This window comes from Erpetoichthys calabaricus, chromosome 1 (assembly GCF_900747795.2).
Source record: "Erpetoichthys calabaricus chromosome 1, fErpCal1.3, whole genome shotgun sequence".
Classification (NCBI taxonomy): domain Eukaryota; kingdom Metazoa; phylum Chordata; class Cladistia; order Polypteriformes; family Polypteridae; genus Erpetoichthys; species Erpetoichthys calabaricus.
In genome coordinates, this window is record NC_041394.2 from 304,920,124 (window position 1) to 304,947,393 (window position 27,270).

The 27,270-nt window shown below is 36.7% G+C and overlaps 1 protein-coding gene across 3 annotated transcripts in view; it reads right to left on the bottom strand.

Annotated features, from left to right (window-relative positions):
- Positions 1-17,347, bottom strand: part of LOC127525972 (tetraspanin-19-like) — a 39,121-nt gene extending 21,774 nt beyond the window's left edge. The window contains exons 1-7 of one of the 3 annotated variants that reach the window (XM_051919502.1): positions 17,210-17,347; positions 13,297-13,371; positions 12,161-12,273; positions 11,956-12,031; positions 7,476-7,609; positions 3,195-3,269; positions 2,503-2,616 (exon numbers count right to left, since the gene is read on the bottom strand). In XM_051919502.1, coding sequence (XP_051775462.1) covers positions 2,503-2,616; positions 3,195-3,269; positions 7,476-7,609; positions 11,956-12,031; positions 12,161-12,253 — 492 coding nt within the window. In that variant the 5' untranslated portion in view covers positions 12,254-12,273; positions 13,297-13,371; positions 17,210-17,347. The remainder of the gene's footprint in view (positions 1-2,502; positions 2,617-3,194; positions 3,270-7,475; positions 7,610-11,955; positions 12,032-12,160; positions 12,274-13,296; positions 13,372-17,209) is intronic. The other 2 variants (XM_051919504.1, XM_051919503.1) reach the window with 2 other exon arrangements.
- Positions 17,348-27,270: the final 9,923 nt, after the last annotated feature.

The following is a 27,270-nucleotide window of genomic DNA, read 5'->3' on the forward strand; positions in this document are numbered from 1 at the left end:
GCAGGACAACGACCCTAAGCACACAGCCAAGATATCAAAGGAGTGGCTTCAGGACAACTCTGTGAATGTCCTTGAGTGGCCCAGCCAGAGCCCAGACTTGAATCCAATTGAACATCTCTGGAGAGATCTTAAAATGGCTGTGCACCGAAGCTTCCCATCCAACCTGATGGAGCTTGAGAGGTGCTGCAAAGAGGAATGGGCGAAACTGGCCAAGGATAGGTGTGCCAAGCTTGTGGCATCATATTCAAAAAGACTTGAGGCTGTAATTGCTGCCAAAGGGTGCATCGACAAAGTATTGAGCAAAGGCTGTGAATACTTATGTACATGTGATTTCTCAGTTTTTTTTATTTTTAATAAATTTGCAAAAACTTCAAGTAAACTTTTTTCATGTTGTCATTATGGGATGTTGTGTGTAGAATTCTGAGGAAAAAATGAATTTAATCCATTTTGGAATAAAGTTGTAACATAACAAACTGTGGAAAAAGTGATGCGTTGTGAATACTTTCCGGATGCACTGTAACTTTACTATAGTAATTCTTTAATAAGCGGCATGACATAAGTGAATGTAACCAAAGCAGGGCAGCAAATGTGTGCTATAAAAGGTGACAATTGCGCAGAGAAGAAATGAGTGCTGCAACAAATGTGCATGGCTAGTAAATCCTTTTTGGTAACAATTTCTTCATTACAAACACACATATACTGACATCTTGTCAATTTTTATTGGTTAACACATTAATAAAAATACACACTAGCAGGTTGGATAATGAATGGATGGCTAGATATGCCAACAGCAAGTAAAATTTGGTTTGAACTTAGCAGGAGTCGCCATGTGATTTCAACTGCATAGCAAAAACCAACATGTAAATGAAGTTATGGAGACACAGTGAGTACCAGTGCAGCTCCAGGGTATATGCATGTTACATTCACATTAGAGCTGTGTGGCAGACTGTTTTTAATTGCTAAACCATCTCAAAACCAAGATTTCTAATATAGGCATGCACTTTTGACATAAACACACATCTTTGTTTATGAAAATTACTCATTATTTTCATACAGCAATTTCCACTTTTGTTTGCTTGATTGATATGGAAACTGTGTCCAGTGCAGTGAGGCCAAGTGCATGATGAACAAATATGCTTGCTGGAAAGTAAATGAGAAAAGCAAAATGTACCTGGATATACTTTGGTGTGTATTTCATATAGAAGCACTATTCAAATGTGGATACCAGACTGATTAGATTTTGTGCCGTATCAACAAAATATTGAGTAAGCTGCACAAAGTCTTTACCTGCTGGAAAATCACATGGATGAATGTATTCATACACAAGTTCAAAACAATGCACTTGTTTATCTTTCTTAATTCTAGCAGGGAGCATATATTAATTCTCTCCGAAGCACAATTTGGTTTGGCTGAAGATCTTTAAATACAGCTCAAATTGTTTATCTCCTATACATCTGGATCTCAAACCATTGAAAACTTGCTTGAAATATCTGACTTCTCTGTCTTATTCACTGTGTAATAATGACTGGTTTTGATTGACTTTTATATATCTGCTTCTTCTACTTTGCATTGAATATCTGGTGTTTATAAATGACAGCTATCACACACATGCATATAGGAGACAGTTTACAGGCTTTAATAGTATCATTTCTCAGCCAGACCTGGGGTTGGCGCTGCCTTCTTTTATTCTCTCTTATTTTGACCCTCTGCAGACTGAGTGAAGATGGTACTTTCCACTAGCACCACCTCAGACCCGCCCACTGATGACATCACTTCTGGCACCCTCTAATGATGTCCTATCCATTCCAGAACTCACATCTACAGGCATCACTTCCTTTTCTGGCCTCCCTGACACCACTTCTTCCTGCTTGTGCAACATTTAAACCAGAATTTTGAACTCTGTTTGTATTGACGTGATTTTTGTTTTGTTGTCTGATTTTCAGTATACAGGGTGGCCATCCCAAGCCATTTTCTGTCTCCGACTATCACATAGTATAAAAATAATGCCATTATGACTGGATTTTTAATAAAAAAACAGTATTTTAAAGAATAGTTTGTTCATATTCAAAATAATAACATTTTAACAAGTTTTATTGCACATTATAGACAGTTTGCATTTCTCAGTGCTAACTACCAATTACCTGCATAACCATGAAAAGCTTTTACTTTGAGTCTACACTCTACTGGCAAACCTTTGTATTGCAATTATAAATACTCTCAGATGTTTTCTTTCCACTGCTCTTCACTCACTCCAAACCACCACTAAATGTCTCTTTAAGTGAATTCTTGCCTGTTTACGGTTGGGTTAACTGACTTACCTGGAATTATTTTCTTATCTTTAAATTTGAACCAGAAATCACAAAGAAACAATACATAGCCCTTAGCTCAGCACCCTAACCCTAACCTCAGTTTAAAACGAATGACATAAGCAGTCTTGTCAGCACAATCAGCCAATTTGTACAGTAACATTTAAGCATATTTTAATTTTTTATGCCAACTTACAGATTTTTGCACTAGGTCGAACAGTTTCCATTCAACTTCATCAGAATCTGTGGCACTTACATTTCCAGAATTGATTATGATTTTATTTATTTCCGTATCCAATAAGTTAGCAATCTGGAAAAAAATACTTTTTTATAGGAATGCAATTTAATACAGAAATGAGTGACATTCTAAAGACTTTAAATTAATATGTTATAGAATATGGATGCAACTTTGTCAAGGTTGTGCTCTTCACTAGTGCCAAAGATTTAAAAGAGGAGAAAAATTTAGGAATAGAAATATACAACATGTCACAGATAAAAATAAAGTAAATTCTTTTGCTTGGTGACAGGATCTGTGAAGAGGATGAAAATTATCCTTTCTAGGCTTGCTTTACCATTTCTCTATAAGTGTCACTGTACCAGAGACTGTTCTTTTTTAGACTTCCAGAATAAACAATGATGTGTGATGACTCCCAAGGTGAAGAATTAATCGAGAGCTATCATTTCCAGAACTTACCAGTGGTTCCTGGACAGACCATTTCAGATAATCATGGCTATCGGTGCATCCATGTTACTTCACCCCCTTCATAACAATCAGACTTTATGAGAGACCTATCACTTTTTTAATTATTTCTTAATCTTTATGCCACAGGGTTACAAGACACATAATGTTATATTTTGATAGTTAAATTGTTTAATAAAAGTACTTACATCACTCTTTGTAAAAAACACCGAAAGCAACAGCAGTATCTGTACCAAAAATATTAAGACCAAACATGCCATATACTGAAAAATATAAACAAATGTAGAGATGATAATTTGAACATAACATAGCATAACATAACGTAACATAACGTAACATAAAATATGAATACCAAACATAACATATACTGAAAAATATAAAACAAATGTAGAGATGGTAATGTGAACATAACATAACATAAAACTCTAAAACATGCTTAAACCAATTCGCTCCGTGGGGATGAACATATTCATTAAACAGACATTTAATTTACTCAAAAGCATTACTCTAGGTAACAATATAAATGAGACTCACAATCAAAGTACTGTTAAACTTTGGGCTGCAAATATAAAGTAACACTTTGCATTAGGGTGATGGTATTTTTAGTTAATATATAATAATCTTTTAAAATTTATTACAAGTATACATCATATACACTTTTTTGTCATGCTTTAAATCTGGCTTATTTTAAAAAACTACATATATATGTTTTGTATCATTCTTTTCAGCATTTATCAAATTTTAATGTGATGTTGTTAGATTTTCAGATTCTTATTCCGTTTTTAAATTATAAACTAAAAAATATCAAGAACTCACATCCTGCGAGACGAGACTTAAGCAAGAGTGCCAAGAGATTTAACCATGCCTGGGGACGGAAATAAAAGACAAAGAGTAGGACAGCTGCTTTACAGGCTTTTAAATGTTCAAAGCACTGTGCGAGGTGCAGATCATGCAGCACAGCAGCAGCAGCAGCAAGCCAGTAGCTAATCAAGCAAATAGGAGGTAAAAAATGGTATTTGTTTCCCATTGTATCACTGTTTAAGATGGGGTTTCAGATTAGCAACCGCGTCTCCTTGGGGTGCGTTCAGCCCCCCTCTTCACAACGTGAGCGGGAGAGGTAGAGGTGTGTGAGGTACTGTAGAATGAGGTAAATGAATAATGAACACCCCTCCAGAAAGCAGGGAGAAATTGATGGGAAAGCTCATATACCCCTCCTGAGAAGCTTTGCTAAGATCTATAGGACAACTCACAAAACACCCCTCTTAACAAAGAGCTGTTCAGAATAATGGGAACATTGACATGAGTCAGAAATTACTGGTGGCCTTAGTTCATTAGAGGAAGCAATAAAGTTCTGCATGTTAAGAGTCAGATGACATGATGTATTAGATGAAGTAATGGTAATTAGTAAAAGTGTAAAAGCAAATGAACTGTTTAATTGATGCTCACTCCATAAACTAAGACATTTCTGCATAACTCTGTGCAAATAGGGAAATGTTTTGCATTCTCATCTGGGCTCTGTGACTGCCTACTTTGAAGATGGAGGAAGATGGTTTGAATATTTGATGGTTTATTAGCACACATGTGCACTACTTGCAGTAGGTAAACATGATTTCTACATTGACAAGTGGACTTTAAGCCTCATTTCTGGGTTACATCTGGGCCAAGTTCCTGGATTGCTTCTATAGTCAGTAGATGTCTCCTAACTTTATTGTGTCCTCAGGGGACCAAACCCCTGAAGTACCTGGATTGCTACTTGGCCTTAGACATGACCATTTCTACAGTCCAGCCTATAAGTATCCTTTTAGTGACCTAACGGAGTTGTATATGGTTTTCTACAATTTATCTAGCAATCCTTAATATGGCATCCCTGAACATTCAAATTCTGTGGTCCACCACTAATAATAATAATAATAATAATAATAATAATAATAATACATTTTATTTATATAGCGCCTTTCCCATGCTCAAGGCACTTCACAGAGTTTAAGAAAGAACGACAGGGTATACAGTATATAGCATTGTACTAAACCAGATAAATAAATAAAGAAGAATAAGATAGTAATTCAGAGAAAAGCCTAACAGACAACATAATTGATGGTCTAGCACACACACATACAGGTTAAAGTTACATGAGCATCTTGACATAGAGATAAACTGAAAGAAGGGTAATAAAGTCAGGTAGCGCTAAAAGCCTTCCTAAACAGGTGAGTTTTGAGGTTTTTTTAAAAAAATTCATGGAGTGAGCTGATCTAATTAATTTCGGTGGGTCATTCCAGAGTCTGGGCGCTATACAGCTGAAGGCCTTTCACCCATGGAGTGTAGATTAGATAGATAGATAGATAGATAGATAGATACTTTATTAGTGTGGGGTACAACAAGATTGTCAGAATCAGAGGACCTTAGTGGGCGGACAGGCACATAGTGATGTAGAAGGTCACTGATGTAGTTTGGCGCAAGGTTGTTTAAGGCATTGTAGGTTATTAATAGAATTTTATATTCAATTCTGTAAGACACAGGGAGCCAGTGAAGGTAAAGCAAGGTGGGTGTTATGTGCTGACTGTTGCTGGTCCATGTAAGGACTCTTGCAGCCGAGTTTTGAATAAGCTAGAGCTGTGATATAAGATTAAAAGGGGAACCTGCCAGTAGGGAATTACAATAATCGATGTGGGATGTGATAAAAGCATGGACACGTTTCTTACCGTTAAAAAAGGAGAGGAAGGAACAAACATGTGATATATTATGGAGGTGAAAGTAAGAAAGTTTCTTAATGTGATTTATGTTGGCAGAATAAGAAGGGGAGGAATCAAAAATGACACCAAGATTCTTTGCAGTAGAGCTAGGTCTGATGAGATCACTGCCAAGATGGACTGGGAAGGAGCTCATTTTATTAAGCTGCACTTTAGTCCCAATTTCGAGGAGTTCAGTTTTGTTGCAATTTCTGCTCCATTCATGTTTCAATTTCACTGAGGCAAGTTGTGAGCCGAGAAAGCTCTGATGAAGTTTCACTTTTAACATTGAAATAGAGTTGAGTATCGTCTGCATAAAAATGATAACCCAGTCCAAAGCTACGAATAATATGGCCAAGGGGAAGCATATAAATACAGAAGAGAAGAGAGCCAAGGACAGAGCCTTGAGGGACTCCTTGTGTGACTGGCGCTGAGTTGGATCTGCTGTTGCCAAGACTAACAAACTCTTGCCTATCAGTCAGATAGGACTTGAACCACTGGAGAGCAGTGCCAGAGATACCCAAGCATGTTCTCCATTCTGGACAGTAGAATGTCATGTCTGGCAGTGTCAAATGCTGCACTGAGGTCTAACAGAATTAATATTCTGGTTTGTCCAGAGTCTGCTGCCATAAGCAAATCATTGGTTACCTATAGCAGAGCAGTTTCACAGCTGTGCTGCGCTCTGAAACCAGACTGAAAGGGTTCCATCAAGTTATTAGAGGTTAAGTAATTGGTGAGTTGGGAGGTTACGACACGCTCAAGAACTTTTGACAGAACAGGTAAGTGGGAAATAGGCCGAAAATTGTTAAGATTGTCAGCATCAAGACCAGACTTTTTTAACATTGGGGTTACAGAAGCGATTTTAAAAGTGAGCAGCACAAAGCCAGTGTCAAGGGATGAGTTTATTATTGTTGTAATAGTCGGGATTATGGCATGAAGGCAGGATTTAGGTAGTGTGCTGGGGATGGGGTCCAGTACACAAGTAGTCGGCTTCATCTTACAAAGCAGGTTATTAACAAACGCAGATGTGACTGATGAGAACTTAGAGAAGGAGCTGGATGGAGTGGGAAAACAGGGAAAGATATAAACAGATGATGTATTTATGTTAGTTGAATTATTTAGATCTTTAATTTTGTTACAGAAAAAGTGAAGGAATTTCTCACAGACTTCAGTAGAAGAGGTAGTTGGGCCAGATGCATGTTGAAGTAATTTATTAACTACAGAGAACAAAACCCTTGGGTTGTCATGGCCACTTGAGAAAATCCAGAGGAGGGGACGCTGGCGCACTGATGCTGTTGCCGCTCTTCCCTGTTAACAACACTCATGCTAAGGGAGACATACAATGCTTCAGCTATTACCCTTTGACCACAATGCTTGTGCAGAGGTTTGCCCTCACTGTTTTATATGAGTTTTTCTTTCTTGTTGAAGTGACTGTTGTCTATGTCTTTGGCTTAGGCAATTCTTTGCAAGGTGACCCCGTAAAATTTCCATAAACATAAACTAATTCTGGATAGGGTGCTAGATTTTCACAGTGCACACTCGTACACATACCCATGCTCATTATTACCATTCCACAACACAGGAGAATGTATTAACACCATATAGACAGTGACGGGGAAATTCACTAAAGCCTGGTTCTTGATGTTTTAACCAATGCACTCAAATGCTTGAAACAAAGATATCAAAAAGGTTTTCTAAAACGAATTAATTGTTTTGCACAATTGAGCACTGCACTCAACTTACCATAATCAGAAGACATTTAACTTCTTTGTAAGTACCCAGGCATCCGAAAAAGCAAACCAGTACAGTAAAAAATCCAATTCCCAGAAAAGTATAACCAATAATTCCTAAAGCACTGAGTGTTCCATTTGTAGTACCTATATCATGCCAGAAACAAAAATACATACATATTAGTTGATTCCATGTCAAAGTTATAATCACCATTAATGGGGACAGGGGAACAAGCATTCAGTTTTGCTCAAACCTTTGTGCAGTACTTGACTTTCTTTTGATCCCACATCCTTTTCTTCCTCATACAAAGTAGAGCATAGCTGAGCATGCAAATAATGCAATATTTAACAACTTTACTGAGCTGATCTGAAAATTCAAAACTGTGGCAACTTTCATTTTTATAAACGTAGTGATCTTTTTAAGCTTTAAAGAGGTTTGGTGCAGCCCTTTATCCAAAATCAAATATAACTTTAATCAGTTTCATTTTTAAAATTCTCTTAAAAGTATTTTTTGTCATTGAAGAAATGAATATGGGTGGGAGAAATTTCAGTAGTTAACACTGAATATAATATCTAAATAAAGTGCTGCATTACTTATAACTGAATATAAAATAGTTTTTCCAGTGTAAAACTATATGTTATGTATGAAGTGAATCCTTGAATTCACTGCCTCAACACAGATTTGTTACTTAGCATACCTACTGTATCTTGCCTGGCAGGCAGCATCACTGTTATCTTTTGGGGCAGTACCCTCACTGCAGTGAGGGACTCTCACCAGTATTTTCCAACATCATTTGCACTTGAATCACTGCTTCATTTAATGTATTTGTCTATATTACTCTTTCATTTATGTAGTCCAGAATATACTGGGAAATATGGGGATTCTGTCAAGCTGTCCTCATACTCAGAGTAATGCCAAAGAAAGAATCTTACAAAAAGTTGTGCTAATTCAATTCAAAGTAAACACATGGCGGGAAATGCACAAAAATACATTTAAAAAAACAACAACACAATGTTTCTTTTGGCCTTCTTAAGTACACAGTTACTAGGATTGACTTTGCAGTGGAGGAAAGACTTTTCTTTGTTGATGTACGGAATGTGCATGGTGAGCTGACATGATCTTTTTTGCAGTGAGAGTTCTGTGCTGTTTCTGTGTGCCAGTTTATTAAATTAAATTACTCCCAAAACATTTTTTGGTTGTCACTAATGGGTTGTGTAGCACTTTTTGTGTCCTTTTTTACTTTAGAAGTTTTTTTTTTCTGCATAGGAGAAACGTTACAATGTATGAAAGGCATTGTGTACAGCTTTGTAGTACATGTTAAAGAGTGACCCACACAGGAGCAGTGCAGGTAAAGGTAGGAGCCAGATGGTCAGTAAATAAATAAATATCCAGCACAATGGTAAGTAAGCAAGCATTTCCTAATAAAGAGGAATTCAGCTATAGGAAAAGAAGAAGAAGAAGTCAGTTACTTAGCACTCAAGCCAATAATCATTTACATTAGAAGAATTTAGGTGCCTTTAGGAACAGATACATTTGAACCAAGGGTCAGTAATGAATTGAGAAGATGTATGAGTAAGATAGTCAAGGACTGATTAAACTAAGGCATGGAGGTCAGGGGGTTTAGATCTAGCATTAAGGGAAACTAGGGGGCTCCGGCCCTTGCTCGCTTCACTCGCCCATCCCTGGGTTTGGTTTACTGGATATACAATTTAAAGAGATTGTTAGTTTCATGGGAATTGTTACATATGCATTATTTTCACTTTTACTTTAAAACTTTTGTAAAAACAATACTTGTCCTTTATTTCCAGCCCTGGGCATGCTTACAGTACATCTCTTTCTCGCAGGACGTATAACGTTGCTTGCGTTGTGAAGAGGTTGCGGCTGAACTCATGCTAAAGAGAAGCAGTTGGATCGTCTGCTGGCTTTCTGCTGCTGGCGAGCTGCGTGGTTTGCTTTTCGCTTGTCATTGTTTTAAGAGCTGGGAGCACATGAAGCGTGTCTGCCAACAGCAATCCAACAACTGCCAGGTTAGATGTCCGTGGACTTGTTTTAAATGATGTCTCACTGCCTTGTCTCACGTGACGTTGTAAAAACAATACCTTTATTTCCGGCCCCGGGTGTGGTTAAATCTTTTTCGCAGGACATATAACGCTGCTCGTGTTGTCAAGAGGGGAAGGGGGGAAGGCTGAACGCATGCTAAGGAGATGCCGTTGGATCATCTGCTGTCTTTCTGCTGCTGTTGCGCTGCCCGTCGATCATTTTTAAGCCTGTACAGCAGCTGTCCTTTTGCCACTTTGCGTCTATGCCGATTGCGTTTTGAATTGGGGGATGGGTGGGTGGGGTTAGGGTGGCTGAACGCATGCTAAGGAGATGCCGTCGGATCATCTGCTGTTGCTGCTGTCGTGCTGCCCATCGATCATTTTTAAGCCTGTACAGCAGCTGTCCTTTTGGCACTTCGCGTCTCTGCCGCTTGCGTTGTAGGGTGGCTGAACGCACGCAAGGAGAAGCGGTTGGATCATCTGCTGGGTTTCTGCTACTGGCGAGATGTGTGTTTTGCTTGTCGCTTGTTGTTGTTTTAAGAGCTAGGTGCAAGTTAAAGTGTCGCCACTGGTGAGAAATATAATGGAAAAAGCAAAAGATGACCCAAAGAGATTCTTTCAGTATTTTAATAGTAAAAGAACAGTCAAGGCAGAGTTGAACAGTATGGGTGAACTAGAACGTTAAGTTAATGAAACAGCAAATGTTATAAGTTCACAGGTCAGTAACCTCTGAGAAGCTGCAATGGCTATTAAGAAGGTAGTCAGAGATTATGAAAAAAGTAGTCATGTTTAGATTAGAAAGACTGAAGTCAAACAGATCACCCAAACCATATCACTGTTATTTTAGAGGGCTTAAGGAAGTTAGTGAGTATATACATAAGCCATTGACAGGTGTTTTTCATAAATCACTACACACTGGGGCAATTCCTACAGACAGAGGCTAGCAAATGTGTTAGCATTATATGGGAAAGGAGATTGGGTTGATCCAAGTAGCCATTGGTCAGTAAACATAATATCATAGGTAAATGAATTAAGGAAAAGATTGCACGGCAAGAACTGCTGTATTATTAAACAGTCAACATTGCTTTAGACAATGAAGGTTGTGTTTCAGTAACATGCTGAACTAAAGCATATTATCAGAGAAGTAAATGTGATTATTACTTATTTTGATATTCAGAAAGCTTTCCATAGGTACTACATAAAAAGGCTAGAGAACAAACTAAAGCAGTAGTTCAGAGCACAGTTTGTTGATGGATGGAGATTTGTCAAAAACAAAGTGTTATGATGCAAGGAACGTTTTTTTTTTTAAATATAGTTCAAAAGACTTGTAAAATTGAATTCTCAAAATGCCTTTTTATTACAATTAGTTAAATAATAGCTTTTAGAATCTGACATGCTGAGTTTTCTCTCCACTTTAAAGCTTTAAATTTCACATTAACCATTCTTGTAAAATTTAATTATGATCATTCAGGTCAAATGACCTGCACTGAAATCATACAGCTTCCAAGAAGGATAAATTGAATTAAATTGAATTTTTCAATTAATTGTGGGTCAGCTGTAATTGCTGTGAACCAAGACAAGAACCCTGTATAGAAACAGACAAACAGATGTTTTCAGCCTCAGAATTACCCTTTTCTTTTTGGCTTAATAGAACTTGAAAACAACTTCATTCAGATAATAAGAAAAGGCACTGAGTCAACTTCCAATGAGGTGTAAAGCAGAACATACTATTGTATACAGACACATTTTAAGAGCTAAAACCTTTAAGTTAATGTTAATTACAAATGTACATTAGTGTTTGCGTATTTTGAACTTGAATATAATGTAGCTTTAACATAGATAATGGAAAATTCTGTTCTACCCCATATAAGTTAAAGGTAGTGGAATATTCTTATTATTAGCTCTCTGTGACGATAGTACAGCTCTTAGACTGAAGTCAGACAGTAAGCAAGAAACATGAACTGTCAGACAGATAGGCATTAAGGGCATATAATATTCTGAATGGTATGTACGTTATGTACATATGTGCAGAGAATAAGGTAGCAGAAACCTTAAGAACTGTAACCTAGATTCTTATCATAGGAAAGAAGTTTCCCTTTTTCCACATTTTTTTGCATGTATTATCTGCCCTTTTCCTTATTTATTTGTGCGAACGTTTTGTTTTGAAATTCACTCAAATCTTTAAAATGAAGACATTGGGACTGCAGAGGTTTTTTTTGTACAACTAGTTATGCTACAGCTGGAACACCTTTATGGTAACTCCATTTGAGCTACTTGGAAACCCTTGACAAACACAGTTACACACACTGTTAGTAAAAAAGCAGCTTATGAAATTTTGGATACAAAGTGAAGCTATGAGTCAATATTGACATACAATTCAACTGTTATAATGTTGCTGAATTACAAATACAGTATACAGTATGTTGAAAATCCTACTTGCATAGTGTACTTACTGGTAAGTGTTGTTAGGAAACTGTTAGTGTCAAATAAAATCCATAACCCACATCCAAGAATAACAATTCCTAATATCTGCAATTATAGAAATAAGTTAAAAAATAATTAAACTATTTGATATATATATATATATATATATATATATATATATATATATATATATATATACATTTGTTACATTTAATTTAGACTAAGGTCTCTTACCAAGAAAATTCCATTGAAAATCATTAAAAAGTACTTCAGAATAGAAATTTGCTGGTGAACATTCATTGTGATGGGTCCAAAAGCATTTACCATTTAAAGACCAATATTGCTGTCTGTTGATAAAAGCAAAAAAAGTAAAAATAAATGGATAACACAAAGAATAAATAACTAGTATTCCTACCAGTCAATAATTAGGAACAAATGAATTGTAGAATTTTTTTAAAATATGTTTTTTTGTAAATTTTTTATTTGTTTGCATATCCTGAAAGTATACATTTAAAAATTGAGAATATCCGAAAATATACTTATAAAAAAAAATGTTGCAAATAAGGGCAGCACCATAGAAAAGGAATTAGCACTGCTGCCCTTGGTTGAAATTATTGTATGGACACTGCTTGTGTGAAACTTCCACATTCTCCCCATGTCCACATGTTTTATTCTCTGAGTAAAAGTTTTCCTCCCACAAGGTAGACTAATTGGGGCTATGAATTGGCTCGATTTAAATGAAAGTGTGTGTATGGCTTTGTGATGAACTGGTCGGGGTTGTTTCATGTCTTTTACTCAATACTGCTGGCATAGGCCCTGACCTTCATGAACCTGAGCTAGACTAAGCGGGTTTGTAGATGAATGGGTGGTTGTTGTAAATAAAACATATGTCCATCCATCCATCCATCCATCCATTATCCAACCTGCTGAATCCGAACACAGGATCACGGGGGTCTGCTGGAGCCAAACCCAGCCAACACAGGGCACAAGGCAGGAACCAATCCCGGGCAAGCATTAAATGTGTTCATGAAATTATTTTTCGTCCTCATTGGTTATAAGTCATAATATTCATTAACAAGATATGTCTTACCTTATAGGAAGTTTGGATGCTTTTGAATGGGTAAAATGGCATATCACTCATGGTACTAGATAAAATGTTCAATGTTCTGTTTGAAGTACAGTGCAGTTTTTTGACTATATCTACAGTATATGTTATAGCATGTGATTTTTCTTCTTTAATCTGTTTTAAAAATTAGAATAACATAAATAACATACCTTTCTCACACCAGGTAGAGCCAATTCATGGATACATTGGTTGAGAGCCTATCCTGGAAGCATTTAGTTAAAACTATATTAGAAAATATCATTACTTGCAAGTACTGTGTCACTTATTTGAGAATCTGGATTGCCATTTCAAAATACTGTAAATCCTGACAATGACCTTTCTAATTAAAAAAATAAAGTGAAAATGGAGATTATGAATATATTTTTCATGATTCTGTAATGTATTTAACTTTATACATTCAAAATGTTCTGAGTGAGAGCACGGCAATTTTTAAAAGTGACACCAGTACATTTACCAATAGACTATCATTTTCACCTTTACCATAGTCAATTACTATACTTTTTTTATGCTTCTTTCACTTTCCTTGGTCTTACCCAAGGAGACCCAACTAACTCAGTTCATCAAATACTGTTTTTGCTATTCATGTTTTTATCAACTCCCATAGCCTTATTCAACTGTAATTCTATTACCTTGTGTACATTGCCCTAGTCATTCCACATGCCAAAATATTTCAACAATTTGTTATTAAAATATTGATTATTGCCAGCACATTAATGTTTTCCTCAGTTATACACTCACCATCAGAAACATTCAGCAAATCAATTTAATAATTCCTAGTTCAGTCCTTTGCAACTTTTATTCATGTATTATGTATCATGTATCATTCATTATACTTACAGTATAGAACACAGAGATGCTCACAAAGCTTTCATAAAACATTATATTCAGTGTTGGAGAGGTTCTTTTGAAAAATAAGATTGGAACTTCTTCCAAATGTTATTCACTCTTACTGCCACCATGTATCCTATAATCTTTCCATATACCACATGATGTCTGAGTATAAGAACTTCCCGCGTTTCCACAAACTGTTTTTTTCCAAACATAAAACAATGTTATTTTAAAAAGGAAGGAAAAAAAAGACTTCAACTTTCAGTACTTTGAATTAAAATTACTATAGATATATTTAGTAGAATTAGAGAATTAATCAAGAGACTGAACACTTTATCAAGACACTATTTAATTTCCATTATGTGGCAGACATACTGTATGCATATATACAGTATACAAATCCATGGAAATATACAGCAGTAAATATGTAAATGTAAGGTTTCATTTAACTTCTAAGGTTTAATGTCTCCACAGGGGATGGGCCCATGGTTAGTACTATAGGTTCCTCACATATTATGTGCAAATTTTCCACTCATAACCCCAAATCAAGTGGTTCAGGGGTATCACCATCATTAAAATAAGCTCAGCATTAGTGAGTGTAGGTGTGATGGACTAGTATGTAATCCACGTTTATATCTTCTTTCATAAGATATTGGCACAGGCTCCAGAAATCCAAAAAGGAGCACATAAATTCAGAAAATATATGGAAGGATGTTTCCAATTGTGATCAGTTAGGAAACAAATTTAGATGACAAAAATTAAGAAAGTTATATAGCTGCAAAGGAGACTAGCGAGATAAATGGCTACAAGAAAAATGTCATATACACATCACAAGTGATGAAAAGGGCAAGGGAAAGGTCAATAAAAAGGTCGATAAACACAAAATAATAAGGCATGACAAAATAAGAAAACAGAGATCTTGAGATTTGGCAAAATTACTGAGTAAAGCTAGTAGTTGGTATGAGCTTTTTTTTAAATAGGGGTTCAGTCAGGCCTTTGGTACCTAATTTTAATTTTCAGTCAGTCATTGTTCAACCCGCTATATCCTAACACAGGGTCACGGGGGTCTGCTGGAGCCAATCCCAGCCAGCACAGGGCGCAAGGCAGGAAACAAACCCTGGGCAGGGCGCCAGCCCACTGCAGGGCACGCACACACACACCCACACACCAAGCACACACTAGGGACAATTTAGGATTGCCAATGCTCCTAACCTTCATGTCTTTGGACTGTGGGAGGAAACCAGAGCACCTGAAGGAAACCCACACAGACACGGGGAGAACATGCAAACTCCACGCAGGGAGGACCTGGGAAGCGAACCCGGGTCTCCTAACTGTGAGGCAGCAGTGCTACCATTGCATCACCATGCTGCCTTTTAATTTTCAACTAATAGAAAATAACAGGATATGATCTTTCTTCAATCGGTTCATCCTGAGTTCCTTAGTGAATATGCACAAGTAGGAGTGTCCACAGATTTCTTTGGATTTTACCCATTCAGATCAAAGAGATTTAAAGGTTATATGCCATAGTCAGCTTTTCCAACACGCACAGAGGAATGGTGACCTTTCTACAAACATGAACTACTATTCTTAAAATATTGTATTGTAATTTTTTGTTAAAATTAAGATAGCTCTTAATCTGAAAAACAATATTTTAAATTAAACATGACTATATTTACTCATTTCAATGAATGTTGTTAAAAATATTTTGCGTATTGAATAGTGATTTTATTAGGTAACCCTAACTAAAATGAGCTGATATACATATTTTTTTATCAGAGCAGTTAGAATTCTTTTAGACATAGATTCAACAAGGTTCTGAAATGTGTGGCAAAGAGATATTTATCAGTGTTGACTTCAGGGTGTCCAAAGTTGTTTCAAATTAGTTGGTGGTGGATGGCTACCCAGATACCTTGTAATCATCCTAGGGGTAATCAGCTGATGTTTCCTCCTTCATGACTCTTTAAATAACATTTTCTGCTTTTATACTGACTAAGCAGTAACAAAATAGATCAAAAAGTGTCTCATGTATTGAAGATGCACAAGGTCAAATTACAAACGGATACTTGGAAAGCAAGTTTGTGTAATATAAGTTGTAAAAAAAAAAAAAAAAACCGTGGAAGCCTACAGCACCCTTAAGTTGATTCATCCATCTATTTATTTTCTATTGCTTATCCGAGTCTGGGTTGCATAGGCAGCAGTCAGAGAAAAGATGCCCAGATGTCCCCTTTTCCCACCACCTCCTCCATTTCCTCCAGGGGGATATCAAGGCAGTCCCATTGTCTCCTCCTGGTTAGACATGCCTGAAACACTTTCACAGGGAGGTATTCAGGAGGCACCCAAATCAGATTCCCAAACTACCTCAACTGACTCCATGTGGAGGAGCAGCAGTTCTACTTTAAGCTCCTTCCGAATGTCTGCACTTCTCACCCTTTCTCTTAGAATGAGTCTGGACAATCTGTGAAGGAAGCTCATTTCTGCCACTTGTATCTGCAATCTACATCTTTCAGTCACTACCCAAAGCTTTTCACCATAGGTGAGGGCAGGAACAGAGACTGACTGGTAAATCGAGAGATTTACCTTTTGGCTCACCTCTTACATTGAAAAGTCACAAAATCAGATGGAACTGCAATATGACCTCTGATGACCTAGGCCTTTGTGATAGCTGGTGAAATGAAAGTGGCACTTGGTTCCCTAGGACACATATTGAAAGACAGATTTCTGGACCAGATGTGATAGCATCTGAACAGAAATAAAATGTAAATTACAATATGCTACATTAAAACCTGAGACAGTAGTTCCAGGAGATGATAGCATCTATTCTTCTGAATATGATGCTGTGACTGTCTGAGCTGCCAATTACATTAAGTGTTTGGTGACAACTCAGAGTAACTTTTAAAGAGAGCACTACATATTTTGCCCAACTGGAAAGATATGATTAGAAAAAGGAAAACTGAAAAAACAGGAATCTTTAACAAGCCACAAAAAAATCTACGGAGCCCCTGAGGGGAGATTGTTTAATTTATCAGATGATGAAGTTATTTTATTATTTTCAAGTAGTATTTGCTCATTAATAAAATGTTGACAAAAGAACACATTGTATATTTCATTAACTATGATCTTAATTTTAAAGACAACAATGTTTTCAATGTCATGAATATGATTAGTTATGTATATAATCTGTTAACATCATCTCTTAAGCTCTTAAGCAAGGAAGCATTAGAGTAGAACACAAATATGGAATTAATCCTAAAGCTGTCATACAGAATATATTTTTTACATTTATATCATTATATTATATTTATATATATACTGTATATATATTTACTTACTTTTAAAATTCCTTTTTTGCCCAGAATAACACTTGCCTGTAGTCCATTTCATTACATATCTAAGTTGTATGTCTGTACCAGGAAACTTCATTCTTCCTGGTTCATTCCATCCAAAGTACAAGACTGCCAGTTAGTTACTTTTTAACATTTGATTGCTTTGCCAGATAATATTTTTACTGATAGTAAGGTGTGCAGTGGCTTTCTTATGTAAATATATTAGTTATTCGCCTCAGAAACAAGGAAATCAAAGAACAAAACACATACCATATATAGTAATGTCCTCAAAACAGTTGTAACCATGGTGGTGGATAATATTCATCTTCATACTAGTAGTTCGTGGTTGTGAATAATAATTATAGTATTTTTACCTTCATATTAGCAGGCCTTCATTAACTATGAGTGAGTTTGCGTGGTTGTATCCTTGGTCTCTGATTCCTGTTCTACCTAATATGAAACTCAATTACTGAATGAAAAGGTATCACTTGTTAAATCACACAACAATCAGTAACAAACAAGCTAAATCAAATCAACTTTCATTTGTCACTTACAGTTACACACAATATACTGTAATATGTAATGAAATTCTTAGTTGACTGTGAATTAAAAGAATATATAAAGATAATAAATATTAAATGCTGAACTCTATAAATATCATTATATACAATTACAGCATTATATTAATATTATAAAAATATTAAAATAAATAATATATAAATAACTTACTATAGGAGAATTAACAATTAAGCATCATGACGCTCCAGGCACTGACCTCAATTAGGATGCAGATGGACTGTGGAAAAAAATCTCCTCCACAGTCTCTCTGAACTGGCCCTCAGGCAGCAGTAGCATAACCCTGAATTCACACAGAGAAGTGGCCATTGTTGGGATGGCTGGTATTTCTCGTCATTTTTTTGACCTGGTCTGACATTGCTTGGCATAGATGTTCTGGAAGCTTAGGCGGGCACACTCATGCATTCAGCTGACCACACCACTATGTGCAGAGTCTTCAGGCACTGCTGCAAGCTGTTTACAAACCAGGCAGTAATACTTGCTGCCAGAATACTTTCGATGGTGTATTTATAGAAATTATTTAGCATCTGGGATGGCAAAAATCCTTGAGGTGTTGTCTGAAGTGGTATAGACATCATTATGTCTTCTTCACCTAGGTGTCAATGTGCTTTGTCCAGGTCATGTCATCTGTGATGTGTACATTGAGGTTTCTGAAACTGTCCACCCTCTCCACCTTAGTGCTGTCAATTCTGAGGGAGTGGTAGTGCCTCTTCTATTTTTCCCCAAAATTCATAATCAGCTCCTTTGTCTTACTTACATTTAGGAGTAGATTGCTGTTCTAACACCAGTGTGACAGACTCTCCACTTCATCCATGTAAGCCTGCTCATTGTTGTGGCATGCCTACCACAGCTGTGTCATCAGCAAACTTGTCAATGATGGGTTATATTCAGCCATGCAGTCATATGTAAAGAGGTAGTGCAGCAGTTGACTCAGAACACAGTTATGCAAAGTCCTTGTGTTGAGGGTGAGAGATGATGAAGTAGCTTTCCATTCAAACTACCTGGGGTCCTTCTGTTAAGAAGTTTAAAACCCAGCTGCACAGTGAAGTGTTACAATACAGGACCCTGAGATTGGTGATGAACTTAGAGGAGTTTCTTGTGTCAAATACAATAGTATAGTTTATTAAAGGCATTCACACATTATTCCCTCTCCCATTCTCTAGGTGGGCCAGTACTGTACGTAGAATCAGGATATTGGCATTGTCCATGGATCTGTATTGAAGCAATATGCAAACTGCCAGAAAATCTTTGGCCCCTGACAATTATGACTGAGCACCTGGGCCCCCTGGCAGCGTACTACAATAATTTTGCCTCCCCAACTGATCGAGAGATGTGCCTATACTACACTCAAGCTTAACGTCAATCACATTGAAATTTCGTGCAACCATATTTAAATTTATATAATATCGTATCACATGTTGTGTCTCATGATGTGTGGAGGGTCTGGTAGCTCTGAATTAAAATTACTAACAGAGTCAACGTATCTTTTTGAAACATTTTTATTTATGTATGTGTATTTAATGGTATGCTATCAACAACAACAACAACAACATTTATTTATATAGCACATTTTCATACAAAATGTAGCTCAAAGTGCTTTACATAATGAAGAAAAGAAAAATAAAAGACAAAATACAAAATTAAAATAAGACAACATTAATTAACATAGAAAGGAGTAAGGTCCGATGGCCAGGGTGGACAGAAAAAACAAAAAAAAAACTCCAGACGGCTGGAGAAAAAAATAAAATCTGTAGGGGTTCCAGGCCACAAGACCGCCCAGTCCCCCCTGGGCATTCTACCTAACATAAATGAAATAGTCCTCTTTGTAGTTAGGGTTCTCACGGAGTCACTTGATGGTGATGGTCATACAGACTTCTGGCTTTTAATCCATCCATCATTGTTGGAACATCATGGTGCTTTGAGTAGATGGTGGTGGCGGACACCGGAAAAGGAAACAGAAGAGAGAGTGGGGGTTAGTACAGATTCTGAATGAAGTTATTATAATGAATTGGATATACAGAGTATCAGGATTAAATTACAGTGAAGTTATGAGAAGGCCATGTTAAAATAATGTGTTTTCAGCAGTTTTTTAAAGTACTCCACTGTATTAGCCTGGCGAATTCCTACTGGCAGGCTATTCCAGATTTTAGGTGCATAACAGCGGAAGGCCGCCTCACCACTTCTTTTAAGTTTTGCTCTTGGAATTCTAAGGAGACACTCATTTGAGGATCTGAGGTTGCGATTTGGAATATAAAACGTCAGACATTCCAATATATAAGATGGAGCGAGATTATTTAAGGCTTTATAAACCATAAGCAGAATTTTAAAGTCAGTTCTGAAAGACACAGGTAACCAGTGTAGTGACATCAAAACTGGAGAAATGTGTTCGAATTTTCTTTTCCTGGTAAGGATTCTAGCAGCTGCATTCTGCACTAATTGCAAACGATTTATGTCTTTTTTGGGTAGTCCTGAGAAGAGTGCGTTACAGTAATCTAGCCGACTGAAAACAAACGCGTGAACTAATTTCTCTGCATCTTTCGATGATATAAGAGGTCTAATTTTTGCTATGTTTCTTAAGTGAAAAAATGGTGTCCTAGTGATCTGATTAATATGCGATTTAAAACTCAGATTACAGTCAACGGTTACCCTTAAGCTTTTTACCTCCGTTTTGACTTTTAATCCTAATGCATCAAGTTTATTTCTAATAGCCTCATTGTATCCATTATTGCCAATCACAAAGATTTCGGTTTTCTCTTTATTTAATTTGAGAAAGTTACTATTCATCCATTCTGAGATACAGGTTAGACATTGTGTTAGTGAATCAAGAGAATGGGGGTTATCAGGTGCTATTGATAAATACAGCTGTGTGTCATCAGCATAGCTGTGGTAGCTCACGTTATGTCCCGAGATAATCTGACCTAAAACGATCACAGCGCCCACCTTTGGACCTTAACATTTGCGTCATACACATTCTTGACGTGAATCACCTCATCTTTCAAATGATGTGACAGATCAATTGAATATTTTGCATCTAAATTTGCACAAGAGGCTGAGATCTCCTATGTGCTCACGCTCCTAAAGTTTAAAATTGGACAAAAAAGGCGACATATGTTGTTTAGGCTTTCAAAACGCCTGGACAATTCTGAAATTAAGGAATCCATCATAATGTAAAAACGTGCCTCTTCTGAATTTTACTTCTGGATCTTGGGATTCCTGATCATCTGCTTCTGCGTCATATCCGTCGGACTCAATAAGACATTTTGGCCTTTTGCGATGCCGACCTGATTTGAACACTACAGGGATTTCCATTTCATTTGCCGCAGCTTTAGCTTCATGCAAGAGAGCCTCCAACTGCTCAGGGCCCCTGACAGGTGTCATGGTTGCCTCCCCTGTCGGTGGCTCTGCATGCATAAGTGCAATTGCCCCCCCATCCTACTCCTCAATGGCCTGCACTCACACTGCGTGTAACCTTCTGCACACTTTTTACTTATTTTGTGGTTGTTTTAGAGTCGTTTAGGGCAGGTGGTATTGAATGAAATGGTAGTTGCACTATTGGACTTATTGCATCATTGCTGTCATGTCTGTTTTCTGTGCTTGGGCATGTTTAAGGATCACGCTGTTCCCGATTGCTATTGAACTGTGCTCGGGCCCACCTCTTCCAAGCATTTCCTTACTGTTTCTTTACTTGGCAGAGTTCCTGTTGCATATGTGATGTTGTACCACTGACTGGCATTAGCTGCATTCACATCAAAGCACACATAGAAATTATTAAGCACATCTGCTAGAGAGGTGTTGCTTACCATGGTGGCGGAATTCACTTTATTGTCCGTTATTATCCGTAGACCTTCTCACATGTTCCAAGGATCAGAATGCTTAAATTGTGCTTTCTTTTTTTTCCATAATGTTGCTTATCATTTTTCATAGCTCTCCTTAGATTGTACAAGGTGGCTTTGTAATTGTCCATGTTCCCAGACACAAGCCCTGAACTGTAGTGGTGCATGTGTTTAGTGCATCACAAATGATTTCATCAATCCACGGTTTCTGAGTTGGGAAATTTCTTATGATTACTTTGGGAACAATATCATCCACAAGTTTTCCAATAAATCCTACTGCTGCTTCCATAAACACTTCGATGTCCCATTAGATTAAATTAGATTAGAGATCATAATTGTCACATACACTGCAAAGGCATAGTGAAATTCTCTTGCCATAGTTGTGGTAATGTATAAATAAGTAGAATAAGTAAATAAGAGTAGCAGAAGATAAATAAATAAATAGTTAAAAAAGTAACATACAGTACAATTACACAAAAACCAGCAGGTCAGATATGGCCTGGTGCTACACATGTAGTGGATGGAGTGTATGGTACAGGCTCCGGTAGCCCTTCCCAGAAGGCAGAAGTGAAAACAGGGGATGAGCTGGATGGCTGTCATCAGAGATGATGGAATTAATCCTGCAGACAACTGCTGGAATAGATGGTATAAAGCTGTGGAAGGTCAGCCACAATGATTTTAAAGCTATATGGCCAGTCCTTTGGAAGAGTTTAAAATTATTATATATCATTATATAAAGTTATTATTATCATTATCATTATATATAATTATAATTAATAATAATAAATCATTACATACAGTATCACTAGATAGATAGATAGATAGATAGATAGATAGATAGATAGATAGATAGATAGATAGATAGATAGATAGATAGATAGATAGATAGATAGATACTTTATTAATCCCAAGGGGAAATTCATCAGAGCTGAACTTAAATTTATTGCACTCAGTGACACTCAACGTGTTGGAGAGAGGCCTCTTACTTGTCTGTCCAACGTTGAGCCTCATGCATGCCTGGAGCTTTCTACTTCAGCATCTGTTTGAATTTGGGCATAAGAAATATGGCGGCATGTTCGGATTTGCTCAATGGGAGAAGTGACTGGGCTTTATAGCCATCTTTACAGGAAGTATAGCAGTCAGCATTCTTTCTCCTCAAGTGGTACATGAAATGTACTGATAAAAGTTCAGCATTTCCCTCCTGACACTAGCCTTGTTGAAATCCCCAGCCAAGATGAGGGCTGAATCCTTGTTACCATCCTGGTGGAGACTGACTGTTTCTTACAGTTCTATCTGAGCAGTGTTAATGTTTGCTTGAAGTAGAATATACACTGCCATGACAATGAAGAAGAAAATAAATTGGTTTGCATTTATTCATCAGGAGTTGTTAATTCCAGCTCTCTTACCAGTTATTGTTAACCATGCAACATATACCTCCACCTTTTGATTTGTTGGACTCCTCTGATCTTTCCATTGTAACAAGGCAATGTCACAGCATTTGCTTTAGATAAAATATTAAAGCCATTTATATATTTACATAACTGGTTTAAACAGCTTTATAACTTGCCTCTGAGAGGCAGTGTGCATGCAGATGTGTGAAGGTCCAAGTGGCCACCGGACTTCACATGTGCACGAGCATGGAGTAGGTTGCTGTGGTAGAGGCTCCTTGTAGTTGTGGGGAATGAGCATAGCTGTGAGGAAAAACAGAGTAAGCTGCGGGCAGAAAGAGAGAACCTCAATGTAATCTGAGGGCACAGAGAGAGATAGAGTGCAGGAAAAAATGTTACCTGTACGTGGTTCAGGAAGGTTTCTGGATGAGAGAATTGCATGAGCAGTCTAAATAAGGTACCCGCCGTTGTGAGCATGGTAGCGTGCACTCTTATTGGTGGGGAAATCAATGAGAAATGTTGTTGGGGAAATGCCACAGACTGTTTGAAATGGCTCAACAAGCACTATGTTGTATCTTTCATATGTGTTTGCTGTGCCTTCAGCAGTGTCTAACTAAATAACCCTTTAAGATAAACAGTTATGTCTGGGTGAGCTAACAGGGCTCTTTCATTAATAATTAAGTAGTAACCTGACTTGTTCCTCCACAAGTTCAAAACATTATTCATCAGCTCACACATTCTCAAGAAACTCTATAACTTGATCTGTAAAACTTGTGGCATTACAACCGTACTATCATGTAAATGACTATATTAGAAAAAAATGTTAAAAATAATATTTTAATTGCGACTTACCTTGACATTGAAGATTCATAGGTATTAGTGACCTTTCCATACTCTGTGTATTTTTGTGATCACAATGTAAACATCCAACAGATTTTCAGCTATCATATAAACAAATGCAAGTCAGTCAAATCAGTAAATATCTATCCTTCTGTTGATTCGCAATCTGAATCCTGATATTCCATTGATAGTATACAGAGCTTATTCCAGGGCTTGTGTTATTCATAACCCTGTATTGGACTAAGTAGGTTAAAAAATGAATGGATAGATGGATTTATGACATTCCAGCACTCTCCCCTCTGTTCTTCTTGGAGAAACGCTGAATCATAAAATAGGATCTTATTTTATTGCAACAAAATCTGGTATAGTAATAAAACAATAAGGAAGTTAAGTTATTGCCTTCAATAAGAAATGATCAAGGATTATTTCAGCTTCATTGTTTCTGTCCTTAAGAAGCATGATGACATTGATTCAATTAAAAGAGCACAAACGCATCATCATTGTTGCCTCTGACACAATAATAAGCCTGTCAGAGCTACTTTTAAAGGTAGTTGAGATGGCTGTGTCAGAGAAGTAAGTGGAGTATGCCAGGGTCACGAATCTTATTTGAGAACTTCAGCACCAGAAAGGAATCAAGCAAAAACATGGTCCCTCTAGTCAGGCATGTTGTTAGCTTTAGCAGATATCAGAGGATTAGCCAATGATTACTGAGTAAGTCGTATATCGTTTTTTCGGGGGGTTGGGGGTTCCCTGTAGGTTTTTGTGCAAGTAGTACATAGAAGTTGGATCAAAGAGTGGTAAGGGGATGGGGGGATTCTACTCAAAACCGTAGAAGCATTATCAGGATGCCACTGTTCTAGCCTCTTCTAAAACCCTCTATTATGATCCCCTTTGCCTAATTCCAGTAGGATCATATGAATAAGCATGCCCTTCAAAATATGTGCAAATATATGTAAAAAATAAATGTGGAATAAAATTTTAAAACTACTTTTAATGCACTTTTATCCATTTGTTTACAAGCCCATTTAACCAATATCAGAATGCCAGGGTGCTATATTTTGAGAAAACTCAGACAACACAAAAGAGACAATCATAGACTTTATGTGCAAAATATAAAACAATAACTAAAAATGCTAGTTTAGCTTACTACATCCATCCATCTTCTTAACCTGCTTCTTAACCTGAGTAGGGTTGTGGGGAAGCTGGAGCCTATCCCAGCAAACATAGGGTGCAAGGCAGGAACAACCTCTGGACAGAGTGCCAGTCTATTGCAGAGTGAACACACACCATACAAACTATGGCCAGTTTGGCATTGCCAATTCACCAAACCTAAATGTCTTTGGACTCTTGCAGAAAATCAGAGCACTCGGAGGAAACCCATGAGGACACAGTGAGAACATACAACTGATCAAGCACTTAAACTCCAAAGAGAAAGCTTCTGAACTAAACCAGAATACTCAATCTGTGTGGCACTGTGCAACCACAGTATATTTTAACTAAGTCTAATAAAAAATAATTTGTTACTTTTCCATATAAAAAAGTCTATAATCATGTTTCTAATGATTTTTCTTTTTTAATTAAAACACTAAAAAATATACTTGTACGTCTATAAGAAAGGATAAACATGGGAAATGTGATGTGTCTGTTTTCTTCATAGACAGGAAGAAACCTTGTATAAGAGATTTATAAGGCCCTCCTTTTCGCTTTCTCCATTGGCCTATCTATAAATTTTCTTTTTGATTTTTCTATCAACAGCATAATGATGTTGTAGTTAGCTGAGATGCACTTCTTTTTTATAGAACAAGAGACAGAGGGCGAGAAAGAGAAGGAGAGAGAAATAGAGAAAATGCGAACCAACTTTAAAACATGGATATTTCTACTATCTCAAAATAATCGCATATCTGCCAGAAATATTTTGTTTTTAGTTATCCTTCTTTTTTATTGTTTAAAAAGTCATTTAACACAGCCAATACATTGTAACACATCTGCATTGTACAACCAAGAGTTTTACATTCAGGACTAATGACAAGCTACATACTGTAGATATCAACAAAACCAGGAAAAGGCATCCATTGCATACATTTAGATTCTTAGTTTGTAGGGAGTGTAGATATAAGGATTGCATTTTGATGGTGACTGCACATATGGTTGATTGAAGCATGGTTGTTTACTTAAATTAAGTTGCATGACTTGAGGATATACAGATTGTTAGGTTGCAAAGAGATGGCTAGGTTTTTCCATTCTCCCTTTGTCTGTGTGGGTGCCCATTTTCTAAAAGACAAGCAGGTTAAATTAATTAAAAATTCCAAATTGTCCCAGTGTGAGACATTACCAATGAATGCAACTGATGGACATTTCCCATGAGCTTTTTAAAGTTGCTAACCTGCTTCAAAGAACTTCATATTTAAGTACAGCATTATTGAGAACTTTCTATAAAAAAGCTTTTTTCAGTTCCTAAAAATTGGTGCTACCATGTTACATCCTTTTTGGTGGCTATAAAAACTTATTAAAGAGCAGAAGAAAAAGTATCATTTGGCAGTGTCACTGAAGTGATGGAAGCGTGAAGCCTCACCAAATAAGAGGAACTTTTGTGTTGTGACCTAGAAAGTGTAGTGTGATTCCCCTGTGACTGATATCCATCTGTATGTTGTCCATGTCCTCATTATGCGGTTTAGGTTTGTATTTCTTTATCAGAAATATGTGGAATTTCATATTTCATAAAGATATAAGTGGTTGGATTTTCTGTCTGGGGCAACCTTAATTGTTCTTTCATTCAGATTTCACATAGTACATAAACCCTTAATCTTGGCGCTGATGTTATGATTAACTTTTAGCACTTTTGATATATCACAATTTGCATTATGTTTAATGTATGATAATATTCAGTAACACATTGTTGAAAGCTGTTTCATTCTTTGTACTCTTATTGTTGTATGAAAAGACTTCCTTGTGACCAAAATTACAAAAATCAAAGCTACACAAATAATAATGCTTTAGACATCAGTTTACAATTATTATCATTTTTTGCTTTATTTAAATGTTTTATAACTGAATATAAGATTGTTATGCTGAAATAAATTTTGTTCTGATAAACATTCATGTTAGATTACTACTTATTTTTCAGTTTTACTCAGATGTATGAGACATGAAAGATTATTATGATTAACTTGTATTTTATTCCAATAATTTAAAATTAATTCACTGTGATGAATGCTAAATGCTGCTGCTTCACTGGTCTACTGCTTCGGGCTTATATACCATGCCTGTTAATGTCTGTAAGTATTTTGGAGATTTTCATCATGTATTTGTAGATTTCCTCAGCACATGAAGAATTATACTTGTGACTTTTGTTCGTTCCTTGTCAATTGATTGCACGCTATGCACATCCTTAGTCTATTCCTTAATAGTTGTCATAGAATGTCCAGTGCAT